The sequence below is a fragment of the Rana temporaria genome, chromosome 2 (assembly GCF_905171775.1).
Source record: "Rana temporaria chromosome 2, aRanTem1.1, whole genome shotgun sequence".
Lineage (NCBI taxonomy): Eukaryota > Metazoa > Chordata > Amphibia > Anura > Ranidae > Rana > Rana temporaria.
This window is the reverse complement of record NC_053490.1, coordinates 182,526,631-182,550,146: the sequence shown is the minus strand read 5'-3', so window position 1 is coordinate 182,550,146 and position 23,516 is coordinate 182,526,631. Positions and strand designations below refer to the sequence as shown.

At 41.7% G+C, this 23,516-nt stretch overlaps 1 protein-coding gene across 2 annotated transcripts in view; it reads left to right on the top strand.

The window, feature by feature from the left end:
- Positions 1–23,126, top strand: part of DZIP1 (DAZ interacting zinc finger protein 1) — an 85,862-nt gene extending 62,736 nt beyond the window's left edge. Inside the window, exons 10-17 of one of the 2 annotated variants that reach the window (XM_040336102.1) lie at positions 3,959–4,098; positions 4,442–4,637; positions 9,254–9,395; positions 12,905–12,958; positions 15,784–15,998; positions 17,401–17,510; positions 18,299–18,464; positions 22,422–23,126. In XM_040336102.1, the coding sequence (XP_040192036.1) occupies positions 3,959–4,098; positions 4,442–4,637; positions 9,254–9,395; positions 12,905–12,958; positions 15,784–15,998; positions 17,401–17,510; positions 18,299–18,464; positions 22,422–22,501 (1,103 nt within the window). In that variant the 3' untranslated portion in view covers positions 22,502–23,126. Of the gene's footprint in view, positions 1–3,958; positions 4,099–4,441; positions 4,638–9,250; positions 9,396–12,904; positions 12,959–15,783; positions 15,999–17,400; positions 17,511–18,298; positions 18,465–22,421 lie in introns of both variants that reach the window. The other variant, XM_040336101.1, reaches the window with a different exon arrangement.
- Positions 23,127–23,516: the final 390 nt, after the last annotated feature.

Genomic DNA, 23,516 nt, shown 5'->3' with positions numbered 1-23,516 from the left:
GTCAGCTGCATTCGCATTTATGTACAACTTGCTGCACACTTTGGGGTTGATTTACTTAAAGAATAGAGACTCTCCATTTTGCATAGTATAAATGATTACAAAAAGTAAATAGGGTTAAGCCATGTTCAATTTAAATGCTCAGTCATCTTGAAGGGAATAAAAAAAAAAATAGGATTTTTTTTCTTGTGCATGAATGGCTGATTTAAAGTAGTTGTAAAGGCAGAAGAGTTTTTATGTTACTGAATTCTATGTTGTAAGGTAAAAAAAAAAAAAACCCTGCATGCATCCAGCGTTGTGTACGAGAGCTGAGGATCTCTTGGCTCTCTCGCTCCGAATTGGCTCAGATACAACAGCAGGAGCCATTGGCTGTTGGCCATTGGCTGTTGTCAGTCAGAGTCAGTGATAAAGAGCACTTTAAGGTAACATACGTAGCTTTTCTCTATTAACCATTGCTTATGAGCAGTCTTTATTTGTTTAAATCAACCTCACTATACTGGGAATGTATGCAGCTTGGTCATTGGATAGTGTTTGAAACAACTTTTTGGCCCCTAAACACACCAACCTGGCATGCAATGACACCCCAACACACACCTGAAAAAAAAAATGCAGTATCAATTTTTTTAATTTGCCCCACACCAGTATAAATATATTCTTATTTCACCAGTCAGCTGAAGTTACTTTTATCTTAATATTTAATGTAAGTGGTTTGATTTTGTATTGTACCTATATACTCGAGTATAAGCCGAGTTTTTCAGATCATTTTTTAGGCTGAAAAACGACCCCCTCGGCTTATACTCGGGTCAGCAGTAAAACAGCGGGTCTGCTGTTTTACTGCTGACCCGAGTATAAGCCGAGGGGGTCGTTTTTCAGCCTAAAAAATGATCTGAAAAAGAGTTTTTATGTTACTGTGTAATCCATTTGCAGCCCTACCTTTTTCATTAGTAAAACAGCGTTTGTCTGCTGCTGTATAATCCAGTCTGTTTGGCCATCCATTGTAAGACAGCCCCGCCTCCTCCTCGTCTGTGATAGGTGGAACACTGATACAGTTTCCCAGCATCGTATCAGTGTTCCTCTATCACGGACGGATGAGGAGGGGCTTTCTTACAATGGACGGGAACAGACTGGATTATACAGCAGCAGACACATGGGGCTAGATTCAGATAGATCAGCGGATCTTTAGATCCGCGTAATCTATCTTATTTACGATCCGCCAGCGCAATTTTTTGAGGCAAGTGCTGTATTCAGAAAGCACTTACCTCGAAACTTGCGCTGGCGGATCGTTACTCCTCCGGCGGAATTCAAATTCCGCGGCTAGGGGGAGTGTATTATTTAAATCAGGCGCGTCCCCGCACCGATCGTACTGCGCATGCGCCGGCCACGATTTTCCCAGTGCGCATGCTCCAAATTACGTTGCTAGAACGTCATTGGTTTCGGCGTGAACGTAAATTACGTTCATCCGTATTTGCAACCGACTTACGCAAACAACGTAAAAATTCAAAACTCGGCGCGGGAAGGACGGCCATACTTAACATTGGATACGCCACATATAGCAGGGGTAAGTATACGCCGGAAAAAGCCGAACACAAATGACGTAAAAAAAAAGTGACGGGCGGGCGTTCGTTTCTGAATCGGCGGAAATCGGAATTTGCATATTCGTCGCCTAAAAAAACGAAGCGTCACCTAGCGGCCGGCGGGAGATTGCAGCCTAAGATCCGACGGTGTAAGTCACTTACACCTGTCGGATCTAAGGGAGATCTATGCGTAACTGATTCTTATGAATCAGTCGCATAGATCCGACCGTCGGATCTCAGAGATACGACGGCGTATCAGGAGATACGCCGTCGTATCTCTTTCTGAATCTCCCCCACGCTGTTTTACTGATAAAAAGGTACGGCTGCATATGGATTACACAGCGGCAGACACGCTGTTTTACTGCTGACTGAGAGACTGCATATGTGGGCACAGTGAGAGACTGCATATGTGGGTACAGTGAGAGACTGCATATGTGGGCACAGTGAGAGACTGCATATGTGGGCACAGTGAGAGACTGCATATGTGGGAACAGTGAGAGACTGCAACTGGGCACAGTGAGGCTGCAACTGGGCACAATTAGACTGCAAATGGGCACAATTAGACTGCAAATGGGCACAGTTAGGCTGCAGATGGGCATTGTTTACCCAGTAGCTGCTGCATTTTCCCACCCTAGGCTTATACTCGAGTCAATATGTTTTCCCAGTTTTTTGTGGTAAAATAAGGTGCCTCGGCTTATATTCGGGTCGGCTTATACTCGAGTATATACGGTAGTTTAAAATTTCTTCATCAGTGGGTTCATACTTGGAAGTACTAGTCTGGTTCCTTCTCCTGACTTTTTGTCAAGCTGGTTAGTAGTTTCATAGTTTTGGGACATCTATACAGGTAGAGGGTAGAAGCAAGTTCTCAGTTCCTGAGCAGAAAAGGCCCCTATGATTTCAAAGATCTGGTCTAAATTTTATGTAATTACAGTACACATTAAGTAGCATGAAATACTTTTTAATACGTAAACTTTGCACTGCACGAGTAGAAGCATAATTTGTCTTACTATGTCTTGTTATATGCATGCATTCAGTATATTTATGGTGGTCTGTTGTGTATACTTTAGTCATTAAGTATTCGCCTGGTGATGTTTCTATTGTGATATTATTTTGGCTAAAAATAAATATAATGGTTGGTTTTACTTTCTACTTTATTAAAAGTGTAATAAAAACGAACCGATGGATTTTTTCATCAGATATCGGATGAAGCTGACTTTCATCAGTCTTGCCTACACACCATCTGTTAAAAATCCAATCATGTCTAACGCAGTGACGTAAACACAACGATGTGCAGAGAAAAGTGAAGTTCAATGCTTCCGAGCATGCGTCAACTTGATTCTGAGCGTGCGTGGATTTTTGACCAATGAATTTTACCACAGGCGATTGTTTTTTTCACCATCCGAAAATTTTAAAACAGGTTCTATTTTTTTTTCACCGATGTGAAAAAACTGATGGGGCCCACACACGAGCGGTTCGTCCGATGAAAACGGTCCATTGGTCTGTTTTCATCAGACGAACCGATCGTGTGTACAGGGCATTACGGTGAGCAAAATGAAAAATGACTTGTAGAAATCTGTTTACAAGGGTTCCGCCTTTACTCACCCTGTGACTGACTGAACAGTGAAAGGATGAGCAGTACATTAATGCACCGATCTATCTGTCACCTCTCATTTATATACTTACACTGCTTGCATAAAAAAAAAAATATATTAAAAACAATTTAATGATATATTAAAGTGGTTGTAAAGACTAAAGTTTTTTTTTTTACTGTAATGCATTCTCTGCATTAGGGTAAAAAAAAACTTTTAGGTGCAGCTCCCCCAAGCCCCCCTAAATACTAACCTGAGCCCCATCTCGGTCTTGTGCTGTGCATGAGAGCAGCAGCACTGCGCTCTCTTCCTTCTCACAGAGCAGGTTGATCCAGTCAAATCCAGTGACAACGGAGCGGGAGGTAAAGCCAAGCCAATACTGTGTGTGTTAAAACACAGTGGGGCTTGGGAGCGAGCCTGCATGAGTGTCCGCCCCCCCCCCCCCCCCCCCAGCAATCTGTTAGCTGGGGGAGTACTCTAAGGCAGGAGGAGCACCGGCAGGCTTTGCTATGCAGTGACATTCATACAGTAATCAGTGGCTATTTATAGCACTGATCGTTGTATAAATGTCAGTGGTCCCAAAAAGTGTTCAATCTGAAATGACATGTCCATCTAGGAATACCCTGTACCACGGGGTGAAAATGCCAGTGGGACAGGGTATGAACAGCATTGTCACCAAATGACAGGAAGGGGAACATAACAAATCTACTGGCAGGACCAACAAGTAATAAAGCTGTGTTTTACGGGGAACTTGTTTAGTACAGTACAGGAAAACTTTATTTTCTCAAATGATTACAGACTGGGGAAATGAAGAACAAGGCACCATCAAGTATCATGTGAGGCATGAGGTGAAGAATGACCAATCGTTAAAGAAGACAATCAGGAATGTCATTGAACAAGACCTAGAAGAGAGGTTGGAAGTCCTAGGATTTAAAGCGGTAAGCTTGCATCACAGAATTAATAATTGGCAGTTTCTACAGCCAATCTATTGATTTAAAATGAATGTTTCACATATGAGATTGAATGCTGGTATTATAAATCGGATACAAAATCGATTTTTTTACTATTTTAATGCATTTTTTCATTGCTGAGTAATCAACTGTAGAAAAATCTATTATGTATGCAACAAAGTTGACATTGGCAGACTCAGTGGAAACGTTACTTCATCTAATGAGCAGACTGCTTCATTTCCAAGAGCCTTTTTGTTTGTGACAGGTTCACTTTAATTCTACTTATACTTGTATAGTTGTAGAGATGAATAACACATGTTGTTCTTTTTAGGGTTTGCGTGGGATCCCCAGTGACAAGTTCCAAAAATTAATGGATGCAAGGCAAAATAACCGACACATGAGGGAGAAAACTTTTCCAGGGATCCAGAAAATGTATGAAAAGCTTGCAAAGCACGTAACTCAAAAAGCAGAGGAGCAATTATCAACATCTTTTAAATGTGTTTCAACAAGTCAACATTTTACAGATGGTACGATATGGAGTGTATTTTATCTCAACACGGGGGTGTGAAACCGTTGATGTATTTTCTGTGTTAACACAGCTTATTGACCAAACTATTTGAAAATAACACAGCAGAATAAGCTTAAAGTGTAATTTTAGTCAAATTCTAACTAAGGCAAAATCTACTCCAACCCCCATTCTGAGGCCCCGTACACACGACCGAGTTTCTCGGCAGAATTCAGCCAGGAACTCGATCGGAGCTGAATTCTGCCGAGAAACCCGGCCGTGTGTACACTTTCGCCGAGGAAGCCGACGAGTTCCTCGTCGAGCCAAATAGAGAACATGTTCTCTATTTCCTCGTTGTTCAATGAGGAAAGTTGGCTCGCCGAGATCCTCGGCGGCTTCACACAGAACTCGACAAGCAAAACGATGAGTTTTGCCCGTCGAGTTCCTCAGACATGTGTGCGGGGCCTAAGACTTTATCTACCCTGTAAAAGGAAAGATGTCTATAGATGTCACATGACTGGCTTACAGCTCCAGCTTCAGTGTAGTGAGGAGACAGCCGACATACTAAGCCTATGGGTGCCATCATTGCCTACACTTTGCAGCTGTTGCTGGTTTTCCTCTACACATAAGCCTGCCCTGGGACCTGATCATGTGACCGGACTGGAGCAGATTCAGAATAGGTATGTATAGCCATGTTTTTCTTTACAGGGTAGATAGAATAAGTCGTAAGCCTCGTACACACGATCACATTTTCTGCGGACAAAGCGTAGGACTTTTGTCCAAAGGGCATTGGCCATGAACTTGTCTTGCATACAAATGGCAAAGAATTGTTGGCCAACAAACGCAAAACAACGTGGTTTTTCAGCTCTTTAGCGCCACCCTTTGGGCAACTTCTTATAATGTGTTATGGTGAGCATTAATTCCGAGCATGCGTGTTTGGACATTGGACTTTTGTCCGATAGACTTATGTACACGCGATCGGAAAATCCGACAACACACAATTGTTGTCGGAAAATTTTAAAGCATTCTATCCCACATTTGTCTGCTGAAAATCTGACAACAATTGTCCGATGGAGCATACAAACAGTCGGATTTTCCGACAACAGCCTGTCATCACACGATTCCCGCCGGAAAATCCGATCTTGTGGCTTGAGGCTTAGGGGTGGGGGTGGATTTAGACTTAGTTAGAATTTGAATGGAATTCCACTTCAAAGTGACCATATCAGCACAGGGTCATTTGTATATAAAAACATACATGCTAAAAGAAGCAGCAAAATACCTACTGGAGGCAAAAACGAATTGAAAAAAAATAATCTCATGGAAATTTTTGGACATTTCTTTATTTTACTCCAATGTCAGTACACTGACAGCATTTATTATGCTTATACTGTAGATCAGGCATGTCCAAAGTCAGGCTCAGGAGCCAATTGCGGCCCATATTTCGGTTTAATGTGGCCCCACTGGTAATTTATATATATATATCTCTTTTATAGCCCCCAACAAAACCCTGAGCGCCGTGCATTCAGAGGCTGCATTCATGTCAATAGTGGGGCTGCATTAATTGCAATGGTGAGGCTTTATTCATGGTACTTGTGAGGCTGCATTCATGGCAATGGTGAGGCTGCATTTATGGCAATAGTGAGGCTGCATTCAGAGGCTGCATTCATGGCACTGGTGAGGCTGCATTCATGGCACTGGTGAGGCTGCATTCATGGCACTGGTGAGGCTGCATTCATGGCACTGGTGAGTCTGCATTCATGGTAATGGTGAGGTTGTATTAATGGCAATGGTAAGGCTGCATTCATGTCAATGGCGAGGCTGCATTCATGGCAATGGTGAGGTTGCATTCAGAGGCTGCATTCATGTCAATGGTGAGGCTGCATTCATGGCAATAATGAGGCTGCATTCATGGCAATGGTGAGGCTGCAGGTGGGCACTGATTAGGCTGCATTGATGGGCACTGACCCTTATTTTGTTTCACAGTTCTTTATTTAAAAAACATTTTTTTTCCTGAAACTTCCCTCTGAGGCCCCGTACACACGACCGAACATGTTTGCTGAAACTGGTCCACGGACCAGTTTCAGCAGTCATGTTCGGTCGTCTGTGCAGCCGAGCGGACAGGATTCCAGCGTACATTTGCCCGCCAGACCGTTTTCGAGCGGGCAAATGTTTCTAAACTTGCTTAGAAACATGCCCGCTGGAATCCTGTCCGTCGGACATGTTCGGTCGTCTGTACAGACCTACCGTACATGTCCGAGCGGCCGCCATCCCTCGCATGCGTCGAATGACTTTGACGCATGCGTGGAAGCATTGAACTGCCAGGGCCGCGCACGTCGCCGCGTCATCATCGCGGCGACGGCGCGGCCTCGTCGCCGAGTATCGTGTACGCGCGGATTTCTGTATGATGGTGTGTACAGCCATCATACAGAAATCTCCGGGCGGGCATGTACGCTGAAAACTGTCCGGCGGACCGTTTTCATCGTACATGTTTGCCCATCTGTACGAGGCCTTAAAGTGAAGGTGGGTGTTATAAGCCTGTGCATGTTATACGCTGATAAATATGGTATATCCAAATAAAATGCCCAAACTCATCCTTAGACTCTTCAACACATACAGCCACAAAGGCAGGGGAATTCTTGTTGGGCAGTGTATTAGTTAATTTGCATTTATTTTAATGGTTCAAAAAAATGTCAGGCAAAATGGTCGGCCCTCACGCATGTTCACTTCATCAAATCTGGCCCTCTTTGAAAAAAGTTTGTACACCCCTGATGTAGATGATGAAAGTGCATTCGTTGATTAAAAAACATTTAGGATGAGGTTAAATGTTTAGAGACAGGTTATGGGTTACATTTGAGGAAAGTTAAAAGTTAGGGCATTGTATTTGGAGTTAGGTGAGGTGTTACAAGTTCAGGTAGATGAGGGTTACATTTTAGGGGTGGCTTGGGTTTTTTAGGACATCATTTTTATTACAGTTTTTCTACAATCTGTAGATTAATGTTCCTCAGCACGATGCCTATACTAGGAGATGATTTATCTACATTCACTTTCACAGCTATGAGAGCACAGTTGTGCATTCCTTTCTGATGCCACACTCTCACTAACGGCTTTCAGATTCCAGTAAGGTTAGGTTTACACTATTGCGAGTGTGAGAATCAAGCTGGTTCCTGCAACCACACACAGCCAAAATGCGCTGTTCTTTAAAACGTGCAGGGCTGCCATTCTTTTTTAAAGTTGTTGTAAGGGCAGAAGTTCTTTTTATCTTAATGCATTTTATGCATTAAGATAAAAAGCCTTCTGTGTGCAGCAGCCCCTTTAATACTTACCTGAGCCCCCTCTCTATCCAGCAATGTCCACAGGTGCCTCGTCCATCTGGGACTCTGCCTCCTGATTGACTGAGACACAGCAGCAGCGCCATTGGCTCCCACTGCTGTCAATCAAACTCAGTTAGCCAATCAGGAGAGAGAGGGGCGGGCCTAACCATAGCTTGGTATCGGAATGGATACACAGAGCTGCAGCTCAGGTGCCCCCATAGCAAGCTGCTTGCTGTGGCTGCACTCAAAAAGAGGGAGGGGCCAGGAGTTCCTGCCAAGGACCCAGAGAAGAGGAGGACCCAGGCTGCCCTATGCAAAACCAACTGCACAGAGCAGGTAAGTATGAAATGTTTGTTGTTTTAATAGGGAAGAAAAGACTAGAGTTTAATGGCACCCCCACACATCTAAAACAAAGCGTGTTTGCAGGTGCAGGAACCACAGGAAAATAGCGTGATGCAAAAGCACCATGCGTTTTCCCAACCACTGCTGTGCAGGCACAGCAGCCCATTCATGCAAAACCGCAATAGTGTAAACCTAGCCTAATGGTCGGAAACCAATCGGCATTGTCAACTATGAAGCTTTGAAGTTTGTTAGTAAACAAAACTTGCAGACTGCAGCTGTCACTGTATTTCTTCCTAAATGCACTCTGCATAGAAAAAGAATTTCAATTAAGACCCGGTTCACACTTGCCAGACATCGCATGTAATTCGCAGCGCACTGCTGTTCACATTACATGCGATGTATGTGCGGTGCAATATCAGCCATACAGATAGTATGGCTGATATTGCACCGAATTTGGTCCAGACACGCACAGGACCCTTTTTTCTGTTCAGACCAGAATTGGATCACATGTGTGTTCACACATATGCGATCCGATTCATGTCTGAACTGTCAGTTTGTAGTGCAATACGCGAGCTGAAATGGGGGTGTCGTTAACATATAATGACACTCCCCAGCAGTTCGCATATGGCAGTGTGAACTACCGTGCATGTCGGGTGCAATGCAGGAACCCGCAGTGTATTCGCAGTGTTCCCGCATCGCATCGCACCCGCCTGTGAACCGGGCCTTAAAGTGAAAACATGTTTGATAAACATTGTACCAATTAAAAGTTTTATTTGTCTTTTTAATTTTTTTTTTTTATAATTTAGGTAGGCAGATCAGTCATATAGATCAAGTTAAGATATGTAGTTTGGCTTATAACTCTTAGGAGAATTGTAGATTTTGAACTTGTTCTCAAACCGCAAACTTTATAATAATATAACATATACTGAAATTTTGGAACCCAAAAACTTGATTACAAGATTTTTTTTTTAATTTGTCTTAGCAGCTAAATCTTTAACTTGGGGAAGCACATCATCTTTTTCACCACCAAGACAAAGGAAACCAAAAACATCAGTAGTAAAATCTTCTCAAGAAGAATTAAAAGCTGAACCAAGATATCCGGTGCCTAAAACTAGTTCTACCCCAAAGTAAGTTACATTGTTTGAAGGAGAAAAATTGGATGGTTTAGAATCAACAGGTTACAACATGAAAAGGTTTCTGTAGAAATTAGAAAAATGTACTGTATTACCTTTAGTCTGGTGTAGGATGAAAGGAGATCATGCTAACCATCTTTTTTTTTTTAACAAGAAAAGAAAAGAAAATGCTAACAATCCTTATTTATGACAGTCATTGGACATATGACAGATTTAATACCTTTGAATTTCGACTGTGAGTGTTATAACCAATAGGATCTTTCTAGGTGTTTTGTAGTAGTGATGTCATTTTGTCTTTTGGTAGGGCACCTATTAGCTTTAGAACAGTATATAAAACTGAAGGTCATCATAATTAATCGTAACACAACTAGAACATAAGTGTATACATAGAAAAGTCTTAGCTTTAAGACACTTAGCCCTGGATCACACCAGTGCGGCTTTGAACTCATGCTACTTCAGCATGAGTTCAAAGCCGCCGAATAGTGCGATTTTGATGTGCCTTTTCATTGCGGCTTGCAACTTCATTTAACAGACGTCAATGCAAGTCGCAATAAAATCGCAAAATGGTAGTGCTTGAACCTTTTTCAAAAGTTGCTTCTATTTGAGTCGCAACAATTTCAACAGTACCATTGCCAGCAATGGGGTGCAACTTGTACTGTCAAATTGCATGACAAATCACACTGGTGTAAACCAGGGCTTAAGCTGAAAATGGAGCCGTAAGTTCTCCCCCCACCTCCCTGCCAGCAACCTGACTGAAGAACCGCTTTAAAGACTCTATAGAGAAAATATTGCATAAATCTAATGTACCTAATAATAGCTGAAAGTACATAAACCATAGACATAGGTTCACATTACAGTTTGTCTGTTAAAAGCTCTTCTTTCAGCTTGTAAAACTTTTTCATGTAACCTACATAAGTGAAATGTACAATATTATTGGTTATCTCCACTCTTAGTTCAATGTTATCCCACTGGCACTGTTGGACCCAGGACAAACTTCCATTACTTTAGTGTCAGAAAAGTTTAAGAATTCCTTATTTCGTTATATTCTCTTATGTCCTGTACACACGATCGGTCCATCCGATGAAAACGGTCTGATGGATTTTTCCATCAGTTATCCGATGAAGCTGACTGATGATCAGTCGTGCCTACACACCATCGGTTAAAAAAACGATCGCGTCAGAACGCGGTCACGTAAACCACGTACGACGGCACTATAAAGGGGAAGTTCAAATCCAATGGTGCCACCCTTGGGCCTACTTTAGCTGATTTCGTGTTAGTAAAAGACGATTTGCGCTTTTCTGTCTGTTACAGCGTGATGAATGTGCTATCTCCATAACGAACGCTAGTTTTACCAGAACGAGCGATCCTGTCCCCTAATTTAGTCTGAGCATGCATGTATTTTTAACCGATGGACGTGCCTACAGACGATCGGTTAGTTAACCATCAGATAATTTTAAAACAAGTTCCTATTTTTTTAACCGATGGTTAAAAAAACGATGGGGCCCACACACGATCGGTTAGTCTGATGAAAACAGTCCATCAGACCGTTTTTCATCAGACAAGCCAATCGTATGTACGCGGCATAAGTCATGGATTCTGAATGTATTAAAGAAAAGGCATGATAAATGGTGTACCAGCATTTTCAGAAAGAATGGTCAGCAGTGACGGCTTACATATTTCTCTCATGACAGGTGTACTCAAATCAAACATCGCCTGCAAATCAGAGTATTAGTTATAATAGAGTTCTGATGCCCGATGTCTGCACATAAGTATTACCACAGCTGAGATTATTGTTTTGATGTTGGGTTTTTCTGGGTCATGCCAGCAGCTGCAGTCCATTATTTGCTGGTTTACACTGCAGCGATGTCCGACATCAGATGCGATTTTAGCCATACAGGTAATATGGCTGAATTTGCATTGCATTTGGACCAAAACTCTTTTTTTGGTCCGCAGCAGGGGAATTGGCTGTTGTGACGAAGCAGCTTCTGGGAGATAAAAGATCTCTTCTGCAGATATGCTGTCACTATATCCTGTGTCCACGCAGGTCGGGAAAAGCTGGTTGTAAGTCCGAGCGGTTGGTAAACAGGTAAGTCGGTTAACGAGGAGTATCTGTAATAAAATATTTACAAAAATGTGAGGGGTGTACTCACTTTTGTGAGATACTGTATCGTTTTATTTCAGAGGCATTTCTTTATGTTATCTCTATATTTACCTGTAGATCAAGTTCTCCAGAAAAAGTGATAATTACAGGGGTTGGGAAAAAACATATAACACTGACAGGGTGCTTTCAACGTTTCCTATGGGTTGAACCTGTTGCTGTATCTGCCTAAAAGAGGTTAGCTGGAGTTGGACTGTAATTTGTAGTTTACTACATGTCCATCTAAGAATACTCTGTCTACAGGGTGACAACGCTGCTGCGCAATTTCACTGTGTTGTCATCCTGGTGAATTAAGTAAAAAACTATTCAATCTACTAGCATAATCAACGAATAATAAAAATTTGTTACTATTTTTTTGTAGAAAAACAAAAATTGCTGTTAAAACAAAGAGTATTCTACACAGTTTTTCTATTTTTTGAGTTTCATTTTAAATACAGAATCAAGATTATGAAAATAATGATATTGTATATGAATAGAAAGAAGTATGTGAAGGAAAAAAAGACGTAAATGTAATTTATTAAATGACTATGCACTATGTGGAACCAGCAGTCTGTAAAGATATAGGGGCAGATCCACATACATCTGCGCTGGGCGCAGCGTATCTAAGATACGCTACGCCGCTGTAACTTACTTTGCTTTGGTTTGAATCCTCAACGAATCCACACCATAAGTTACGGCGGCGTAGCGTATCTCTCGCGGCGTAAGGGCGCGGAATTCAAATTCGGCGGGAAGGGGGCGCATGCGCCGTCCGTAAAAACTCCCAGGGTGCATTGCTCCAAATGACGTTGCAAGGACGTCATTGGTTTCGACGTGAACGTAAATGGCGTCCAGCCCCATTCGCGGACGACTTACGCAAACAACATTACATTTTCAAAATTATACGCGGAAACGACGGCCATACTTGACATTGAGTAAGCCACCATATAGCAGCTTTAACTATACGCCGGAAAAAGCCGAACGGAAAACGTCGTAAAAAAATGCCACGGCCGCTCCTACGTTCGTGGATCGTCGGAAATAGCTAATTTGCATACTCGACGCGGATTACGACGGGAACGCAACCTAGTGGACGCCGAAAAATTGCATCTTAGATCCGACGGTGTACGAAGACGTACGCCTGTCGGATCTAGCCGAGATGCCATCGTATCTTGTTTTGAGGATTCAAAACAAAGATACGACGCGGGAATTTTGAAATTACGCCGGGGTATCAGTAGATACGCAGGCGTAATTTCTTTGTGGATCTACCCCATACTGTATTAAGGCTTTAAATGCTGCTAGCTGAACTGAACACAGTTACATTAGTGTATTGGTTCATTGGTTGAATCCTTTTTACTTTTTGTTCTTTTAGGTTTAAGTTGGTATCCTCAAAAGACATTTCTGTTACCAAATCATCAAGCATTACGTAAGGAACTATTTTGTCTATTTCAGTATTTGTGTTTTTTACCCTGTGTTTTACTGGGCCTAGAGAAATAACATGCAACTGGATGACAATAAAACTGTCATCTTGCAAGTATTTATTAATAATGGTGAGCGTTCTTGGACATGAGAATAGCCTATTTACTAGTCACAGTCTAAAGATCCTGCTTAAAGGCCCAGTTCCTTATCACCTGATTGCTGTGATAGCCTCATAGCCTGTCTTTCCTCTAACTAACAAACTGTACTTTTACCTTCTCCATCAGCTTATCCCTAGCAAATTACCCTTTGTATCACGTAACCCTTTCATTTAGATTGGAAGCCCTAATGAACAGGGCCCTCTGATCCCTCTTGTACTGAATTTTATTGTAACTATACCATCTCCCTCAATTTCTTAAGCGCTGCACAAACTGTTGGTGCTATAAAAATTCTTGTATAATTTTAATGGCATAAAAATAATCAAACCTGGAGTATCTCACTAGCTCATGGAGGATTTTACAAGAAGCTTACATTTTTATTATTGGTTAATCATTTTTGCTGCTCAACACAGCTGCTACTGTGTTAATCTGTTTGTTTTAATGTTTTAATGTGTATTTACCTCATTGTTGGTCCAATAACCCTGCTGGGCGTTGTATCAATAAACGTATTCATATTTTTATAATTGGTGCCTATAAAGTCCATTTTTGTCCATTCCCAACATTTACTTTAATAATTTGTTTAGCACCAAGGAAAAGGTAAAAAATAATATACATTTCAAAAATAAAGGCACTTCAAGAGCATAAAGGAATGTGAGTTTACCATGGCGCAGAAGATTCTGTCTACAATAATATCCATACAATAGTACAGCCCTCAAAATTTACACTCGCCTGCTCGCATTTTGCGAGTAAATTTTGAAGGCTGGTGAGTGTGGGCTGCCTGGGAGCAGGGGGCGAGCAAGGAGAGGAGAGTCGCCGCCGCCACCGTCTGGTTGTTCTGAGCGCGGGGAACATAACGGCTTTCAATTCAATAGCTGTGTTCCCCGCCGCGCGCCATCATATACAACCCCTCCCCCTTGTCCGGGCACTTTGATAGACAGATCACCCATCCCAGGATTGGACAGGTGATCTGTCTATCAAAGTTTCCCGGACAAGGGGGGAGGGGCTGTATATGACGGCTCGCGGTGGGGAACACAGCTATAGAATTGAAAGCTGTTATGTTCCCCGCGCTTTGAACAACCAGGAGGCGGCGGCTCCGGCTCCTCTCCTCTCTCTTACCCAGCACAGATAGGCTGCAATGGGGACACTGGCTGCAATGGGGACGCTGGCTGCAATGGGGACGCTGGCTGCAATGGGGACGCTGGCTGCAATGGGGATACAGGCTCCACTGGGAACATTTTGTTGCAATGGGGACACAGGCTCCACTGTGGACATTTTGCTGCATTGGGGACACTGGCTGCAATTGGGACACTGGCTGCAATGGGGACACTGGCTGCAATGGGGACATTTTGCTGCATTGGGGACCCGTGGCTGCATTGGGGACCCGTGGCTGCACTAGTGACTCGTGGCTGCACTGGGGACACATGCTGCATTGTTAGACATAGGCAGGCTGCATTTTTGGGCACGGATAAAGTTGTTGTTAATACTTATTTTTATAACTTAATTCTGCATAAAACATTTAAGTGTCATTTCATGAGATAATTTATGAGGGCGTGTCTAGGGGCGGGATTAGGGGGAAGGACATAGGGGCTGGGCGGGGCAATTGGTGGCGAGTACGCCTTGAGACCTGAATAGTAGCTCAGGACTTGAAATTTTGAGCCCTGCAATAGTATAACCAGTAAATATAACCAAAGAATGGGTCCAGAACACTGGGGAAACAAAGGTAGATTGGGATAAAAAAGTGTTAAGGGGAATGGATCAGCATGTTCTTTTATACGTGTGCAAGGGAGAGTCATGTGGTTTCATATTATCGGTGTGGGCATATGTTGTAAAAAGCGAATTCCAATGATTAAAGCTTGGGTGGGTCCCCTCTCAGAAGGTTGGCTGGGGGAGTGGGGGGAAGATAGAGAGAAAAACCTGGTCTTCTCTTCACATGTGTACTAAGTTCTACAAAGTAGATGTTTATGCCTCGGTGGATGGCAGTTTTGGGTGAAAGGTCTTGCAGGCGGCTTTGCAGTGGAGTTCTTTCTGTTTGACATGTTGGTTATGTTATTGCGTTGCCCACCCCTCATCGGTCTAATGCAGCATCTGTCCCCCAGAACCTTTAACACTAAGAACCGAGCAATCCAACATAGCCGATCACCCGGTTCTCACAGCTCTGTGAACACAAAGCTGCAGTGGCTCTCTGCTCTGTACCACCGCGCTCACTAGGTCACTGGGCTGTGGAGGGGGTGGGAGTGGCCAGCTCAGGCTCTCAGCGGCTCGCTGAAAGGCTGAGCAGGGTGTTGGGCAGATGCCAAATCCATGGTCGTAATGATGCCCGAACCTGGACCGACTCTGTGATGTAAACAGAGAGCGGACTTTAGCCCTCTCTCGGCTTAAAACGGGTCACAGGAGTGCCAAATGAACTGCATTCCTGTGATCCATAGGAGAAGTACAGCCAAACAAGATTTTTTTTGCCAGTGTCCAATCCACCTGTAGGTGGCAATATAATCCGAAGGTGAATACTTCCTGAAAAGGATTTTATGGTGAGTACAAAAATCCCCCTTTTTTTTTTTTATGCATCTACAATACATTTAGCTGAAAGTTCATTTAGAAGCAATTTGGAAAAATCTTTTTACTTTTACATATTCTAACATATTCATCGATTTTAACAATATCCTTTAATATGTAATTTCAGAACATCTCCATTCAGTTCCAACGATGAGTCTGAATCTAACGACATACCTTTGTCATCTTACAAAAATCCTGACTCTTTGAGAACTAATAGTAAAAACAATATTGGGTTTGTGGCCAATGAAAGTGAATCAGATGGGAGTTTGTTGGAAGAAGTTAAGCCTCAGCCAGCCTGTAGAAGCAATGGCCTATTCCAAGCTCCACCCAAACCAGTTAGAGGTAAGAAATACTAATACCATCAGTAGTAGGTAATCCAGCTGACACTATACTTCAGCACTAGCTGCACAATGTTATTAATACCTTGAATTAATAACCAGTAGCTGTCCAAACCAATTCTGACACTTTTCTCACATGAAAAAAATCTGCATTATTTTTTATTAGATAATTAGTTAGAACCCTGAAACATATATTTCATTCAATGCTGTAGACAAATTATATTTATGTATTTTTATTCCCACAAATAAAGATTTCTTTTGGTGGTATTTGATCACCAAAACAAACAGTAAAAAGGATAGAAAAATGAAACTTTTGATAGTCCCAAAGTTCGATGTGTTACTGTAGCAGCGCTACTTTCAAACCACCGCTTGAAAGACTTCTATATGACACATATAGGAAAGCAATAATGGTGCAGGCGGACAGAAGGTCAGAAAAGTTCCTTATATAGTGCTCCTTTCACCAAGGGGGGACAATCACCACGTGTGGGGATTTTACTACCCTTTTGGGGATGCACTCACCACAATGTAAACAAAGAGAAGCCTGGAATATTTATCCACCTTTGTCCTGAAAACTGCACTCTCCACCGGTTGGTAAACTTGCTTGCTTATAAGTCTCATTTCAGTCAGGTGACATTTCTTTCTGTACCCAACCGGCCACAAGAGCACTTCAAGTTCCAGCATGGACTTACACAATGTGGGCGGACTCTCCGCCTGTCAGCGCCGTTTTATCACCTCCTCTGTCACCTGACTGAAATGAGACTTATAAGCGAGCAAGTTTACCAACCGGTGGAGAGTGCAGTTTTCAGGACAAAGGTGGATAAATATTCCAGGCTTCTCTTTGTTTACATTGTGGTGAGTGCATCCCCAAAAGGGGAGTAAAATCCCCCCACGTGGTGATCGTCCCCCCTTGGCGAAAGGCGCACTATATAAGGAACTTTTCTGACCTTCTGTCCGCCTGCACCATTATTGCTTTCCTATATGTGTCATATAGAAGTCTTTTTAAGCTGTGGTTTGAAAGTAGCGCTGCTACAGTAACACATCGAACTTTGGGACTATCAAAAGTTTCATTTTTCTATCCTTTTAATTGTTTTTTTGTAGTTATTTTTGTATTTTAAGCAGCTGCTCTTTGTTTAGAATTTTATCTTTTAGTCTGTGGTAATTATCTCAATTGCAATTTCCTGAGCGCTGAGTTGTGCTTCCATTGGAGGTAGGGCGACACTAGCACTTTATTTTGGGTATTTGATCACCACTGGAGTTTTTATTTTTTGCGCTATAAACAAAAAAAAGACTACATTTTTATTTATTTTTTTACTTTCTGCTTTAAAATATATCCAATGAATATTTTTAATATCTGTATTTTTTAATAAGCTTCACTTAACCTTAAAAGTATTTCTAATCTCTTTTAGCAACACAAGTAAAAGAACTAGGCCTGCATTCAACAGGTTCTGCTGATCTTAAACCACGTGGTGATGTACCCCAAGCATTTGTGAAAAAAGACCCAGTTATGGATCTAAAGGTAGGCAATTAAGAATAAACAAAAAAATCTGACTTTTCTCAAAAATCAGACTTTTTACTCATTGGGCATTTAGCCACTTAATTCCTACCAAAATATACTTCTTGAAAAAATATCTATACCTGTTATAAAAATGCATTATATTTTGGTGCAATTTTTGGTGTCATTAAACAGCTCAGATCTTGCCGCTATGGCCTATCTGCCTTGTTCTTGGTCATGTGATAACTGCTGTACCCTCACACAGATAGCAGTGAAAATGAGATATGTGCTTTTTTTTTTGGTTAGCAGGAATATAAAATATAAAATGTATTCTGCTCTGTAAGAGTATTTTGTGTGTATTACATTTATCTAGCAAGCATACATTTTGTTTATTTGGTCAAATAATTCCTAAATATAACATCTGAAAGTTCTAAAAAGTATGGGTTATACAGTGGTGTCTTTTATTTTTTATTGTCTTATACGCCGGCAAATACGGTACTAGTAATTTTCTGGAGTGGAGTAATATTGCAGAGAACAACATATTATACTTGTATGGTGAGGTACAACTATTGACACAGATATAATAGTGTTGGTTGAACCATTGAACTCTATGGGGGATATATAAAAAAGGAATAAATGTGACTTTCATCAAAAATTTACTGCAGTTGGATTCACTGTCATTTAAAATGTGTGCAGTGTTTTACCTGCAGTAAATATTTGGTGAAAGTCACGTTATCTGTTTTCTAAACATATCCCTGTGATTTAGGTCTCAAAGTGATTTTGTTTTTTAAATTAATATCTTTTCTTGTTAGCTTACTGACCTTGATGACACTGAATTTGACAGTTCGTCTTTGGAGGAGGAACCTTATGAAGTGCCACGTTCTGTACAAAAACGTCAGGAGGCCACAGTTCACAGAAAAGAGGTTCCAACAGCTTCTGCTAAAAATGCTGCTGGTGTTACAAAACTTTACAAAGCAGGTATTTACTGAAATAAATATTCTCAGTCATTCTCATATTTTAGTTTACTCATAAAGATGGTCACATTATATTTTATGTGTACTTTGATTCTTCAGAGAAATTTCCTTCGCTAATTCAACATATTTAAACTCTGTTTTCACATGGTTTCAAATCAGTTACCCGTAGATTCAACCCCCATAAGAACTTCAGTGACCAGTACTCTGTATTTTGATAATCTTGCTATACTCTGCTCTAAAGACATTATGCCGCAGTTTTAGTAAAGTCACAATTAGGAGTAGTAGAGACAGCTTCAGAAGGATTCCTCTCCACCTCCCAAGACTTACAGAGAATCTGTGACTGTGGCAGTGCTTCTTCTAAACACTCAGGCCCCGTACACACGTCCGAGGAACTCGACGGGCAAAACACATCGTTTTGCCCGTCGAGTTCCTTATGAAGCCGCCGAGGATCTCGGCGAGCCGAAATTTCCCATTGAACAACGAGGAAATAGAGAACATGTTCTCTATTTCCTCCCCGAGGTCCTCGTCGGCTTCCTCGGCCGAAAGTGTACACACGGCCGGGTTTCTCGGCAGAATTCAGCTCCGACCGAGTTTCTGGCTGAATTCTGCCGAGAAACTCGGTCGTGTGTACGGGGCCTTATGTGATTGAAGCCTAAATGTCATAGAAGCTTGCTTAACTTGTTGAGGATACCGGATGTGCTGCACAGGCCCAAAAAAACATAATCAAAGTACGCATGATGTGCATAGCACATCCAGACTATCTGCCCTTTTGCTGCACACCTTCCTCTTACTCGTCAGCAATTCTTGGTTCTTAAAAATGGAGCTAAACTTACTTTCTATCAAAGGCCCCTGTCCCTCACCGGTGCCGGCATCTTCAGCTGGGGGGCAGTCTTTGCCCATCTTCATTGATCGGTATGAGATTACATCACTCCTGCACATTCACAGCTCAGTTTACATGCCGGAGAACACATTGAGCAAAGGGGTAGGTGTATATTGCATGTCTCTTCTGCAACAAAGAACCTGCCTGCTTGGAGTTTGTTACAGTGGAACTTTAGCCCTGCTTTAAGATAAAACAGGGAGTTGCTGTGTAAATATAGCAGCAGGTCTAAAGCCGGCCATAGACAGTTCGAATCTCAGCTGATTCAGCAGTGTGAGCAGGCTGAATGTACCAAGTTGACAAAACCCCTGTTAGCATGCAGTCTTTGATTTGCTTCAGCATCTGAAGCTCACATAAACAAATTCTAATTAATAATAGAAACAAATAGTACTTTAGAAACTGATTGTCAATAAAAACTTTGGGCATATATGTGAGATTTTAAAGACCGAAAATAAGCAATAGAAGTATACATCCTAACAGGTTCTTTAACCACTTCAGCCCTGGAAGATTTGGCTGCTCAATGACCAGGGCATTTTTTGCGATACAGCAGTGCGTCGTTTTAACTGACACTGTAACGCGACACTGTACCCAACCCAAAAAAAAATTACATTCTTTTTTTCCCACAAATGGAGCTTTCTTTTGGTGGTATTTGATCACCTCTGCTTTTTTTATTTTTTGCGCTATAAACAAAAGAAGGTCGACAATTTTGAAAAAAATACAATGGGGTTTATTTACTAAAGGAAAATCTACTTTGCACTACAAGTGCACTGCAAATGTAGTCGCTGTAGATCTGAGGGGAAGCTCTGCTGATTTCTATCATCGAATCATGTACAAAAGAAAATGCTGTTTTTTATTTTCCTTGCATGTCACCCTCAGATCCACAGTGACTCCACTTCTAAGTGCACTTGGAGTGCAAAGTAGATTTGCCTGTAGTAAATAAACCCCAATATATTTTATATTTTGTTATAATAAATATCCCAATTGATTAGGCCGATATGTATTCTACATATTTTTGGTAAAAACTTTGGCAGCTGGTCAGGAAGGGGTTAAGCAGTTTTGCTAATACCTTCATTGAAGCATTTTATTGGGTTAAATATCAAAGTGAAAGTATCTTTTTTTTTTTTTTTTTTTAACACAAAGATTCTGAAACACTCTTGTATTTTGTATTATCCAGACTTCATATTATCCATATACCACCTTGACTAGTTTGTTCATCGGCATTAGTGGGAGGCGATAAAAACTTGCAACCATCTTAGGGAAGTGATGCAGTCATTCCTAAGGCCCCTTTCACATGTCCGTTCCGCCTGTCCGTTCATTACAAGTCCGTTAACGGACTTGTAATGAATCCCTATGGGAACGCGTCCGTTAGCGGATGGAGCATCCGCTAGCGTCCGCGTCCGTCGGGATACGGTTTTCGGACGGAAGAAAACCCTATTTTTCTTCCGTCCGGCGGAACGGAACTGATGCAGACGGACAGACGGTCCGTCTGCATCCGGTTCCCCATAGGGCAGAGCAAAGCTGAGACAGGGCGGTCCCTGCACTGTGTGCGGGGACCGCCCTATCCGCCGAGAGCTCAGCAGGGATCCCCGCTGAGCCGACGGAGCGGACAAAAGAAACTGACAGGACGTGTGAAAGAGCCCTTAATGGGAAGTTCTCTGTAGAAACCTTTTTTGTTTTTATTCTTTGCCCAAAACCAGGTGTGTAATAGAGAACTTCTAATCCACTCTTATCCTTCCTCTCCTGCTGCATGATCAGACACTGGTTACTTGGTTTAAAAAATGCAGCTATCAACAAATGGGAAGAGAGAACAGGACAGGATCATAAATAGCCACACTGTTGTGTGCAATGATTATGTCTGCCTCTTGTGCAAGCCGGAGAGGAGAAACAGGAAGTGAGAAATTCAGACAAAGAAAAAAAAAAACATTTAGAACGGAAATCGAAGGAAAAGGGAAGTGAACCAACAATGCACTAGCTTAAAGGAACCTATTTAGAAAATAAAAAACAAACCTTTACAACCCCTTCAAAGGTAGATTTGAATTATGCCTGCCATTTGAAATACCTTAAAGAGGAACTGCAGCCTGCTCACATAGTCAAATAAAAACATCTTTGCCATTCTGAAGCTTCCCTCCAACCACTTTGCATATTATTTTATATATACTGTGATTCTGTACTTGCCAAGTATGCTGCAGAATTCTCCCTCCACTGCTGAGTCTGGCTGCAACTATTTTAACTGTGGGCAGCTGAAGCTGCTGCCTGATTACACAGACACTCTGCAGTTCTCATTGACCCTCTTATGACTCCCCCCCTCTATTTCTGGCAAACTCTCATGAGAGTGAGAGAGAGAGCTGGTCATGATGTCATAAGCCTACGCTAATGACCAGACAATAAACAGGAAGTGGGCTGTACAAGGTATTTACTGGCAGGGAAAAAAAAATGTTTTACTATCCAAAGTTAAAACAACAAGGGCAGAAGATTTAATAGATGGAAAGTTGAAAAAATGACTGAAGTTTCACTATAATCGCCTGACATGACCATACTCTGCTTCAGTGTTTCAGTGGAGCTTGTATACCCAAGCCTAAACGTTTGTGTCCATATCCAGGTCTGCAATCCATCCAATTAATGTAAGGTTTCAAAACTGATTGCTTCATATGTTGGTGGTATAATTTTAGTCCAGGATGTGTCTTATCTGAATATTGAAGTTATTCTGGATTTGTGTACATCCAGTGAAATGCCAATCACAGTATTCACATTACATTTGAACACATCTTTTTGACCCCATGAGGTCTGAGCAGAATATGAAAGTAACCAGAAATATTAGACAATCTGGATCTTTGTCTGTAGGTTACAACAAACTTCAAGGTTACATTTTCTAAGTTAGTATCTTCCTATATGAATATGTATATACTCTTTGTGCAAGAGGGGTACTATTTTTATTTTTTTCCAAACATCCATCTTCTGTCTATGGCACATTGCTGTAACAGCTGGGCCTGTTTTTTTGTCAATCACGTATGTTAAACATTAATATTACGCTTAGTTTTGTCTGATCAGTAACATTAATTGCTGTAACTTCCTTCTCTTCTCCAGATGCCCGTGAAGCCGATACATCCAGCACTGCTATCAGTTTAGTGACAGTGAGCGACATCAGTGACACCTCTGATATCTAGTAATGTCTTACTTGTCAGTATGTTATAATAATTCTCAAGTGCCTTGAGAGTTTGCACTGCCTCAAAAATCTTCCAGGTTTACATTTGTATTATTTCTATGTTTGTATGTTATTTTATACATCAAAGATTCTGAGTACCATTGGCCTAAACAGTGGGAGCAGATGGAGTGTTACGCAATGTCTTATGTATTTTCTATGAATTTTTCTATGATGTTTAAAATTATTTTTTTCTACGGTACAATGTTTTCCTACAAGCACTTAATCTCTTATTATCAGCTGCAATTACTTTAATATGTACTTCAGAGAAAGTTATTTAAATTAAACCTGTCACTGGAATACCACAACATGAGCCAGCGCAGAGCAGATATTCTAAAATAGATTCTATTCTGAAATTAGTGTACCTTTACACTGTTGTATAGTTTTTATAATAACTGCAGTTTTCAGGCCTTCAAAGTTAAAAACCACCTAGTATTTTAATTCTACTGTTTATGATTATTGTAGCAAACCTTAACTGCAGTCTCCACCACCGGGTCCACCATGATCATATTCTTTGCAATGTGCTGTATTCATTTTAAGTCATGTCGGTATATTTGTTTTTCGTGTTTTCTTAACGTTGAAAAATTGTCCCTGAGGCCTCGTACACACGGCCGAGGAACTCGACGTGCCAAACACGTCGAGTTCCTCGGCGAGTTCAGCCCGGAAGCCGCCGAGGAGCTCGGCGGGCCGAGAGCTCCCATAGAACAACGAGAAAATAGAGAACATGTTCTCTATTTTCTCGACGAGTTCCTCGGCGGCTCCATCGGGCCGAAAGTGTACACACGACAGAGTTTCTCGGCAGAATCCGGCTCTGACCGAGTTTCTCGCTGAATTCTGCCGAGAAACTCTGTCGTGTGTACGAGGCCTGACTGTCACGTCATTTAGGTTTACTGAAACGTGCATGTTGTACGGCAGATCAGCAAACCAGTGTATGGCTTAAAAACTTAATTAGATTAGTTATGTTTGGTTTGAAAATAAAA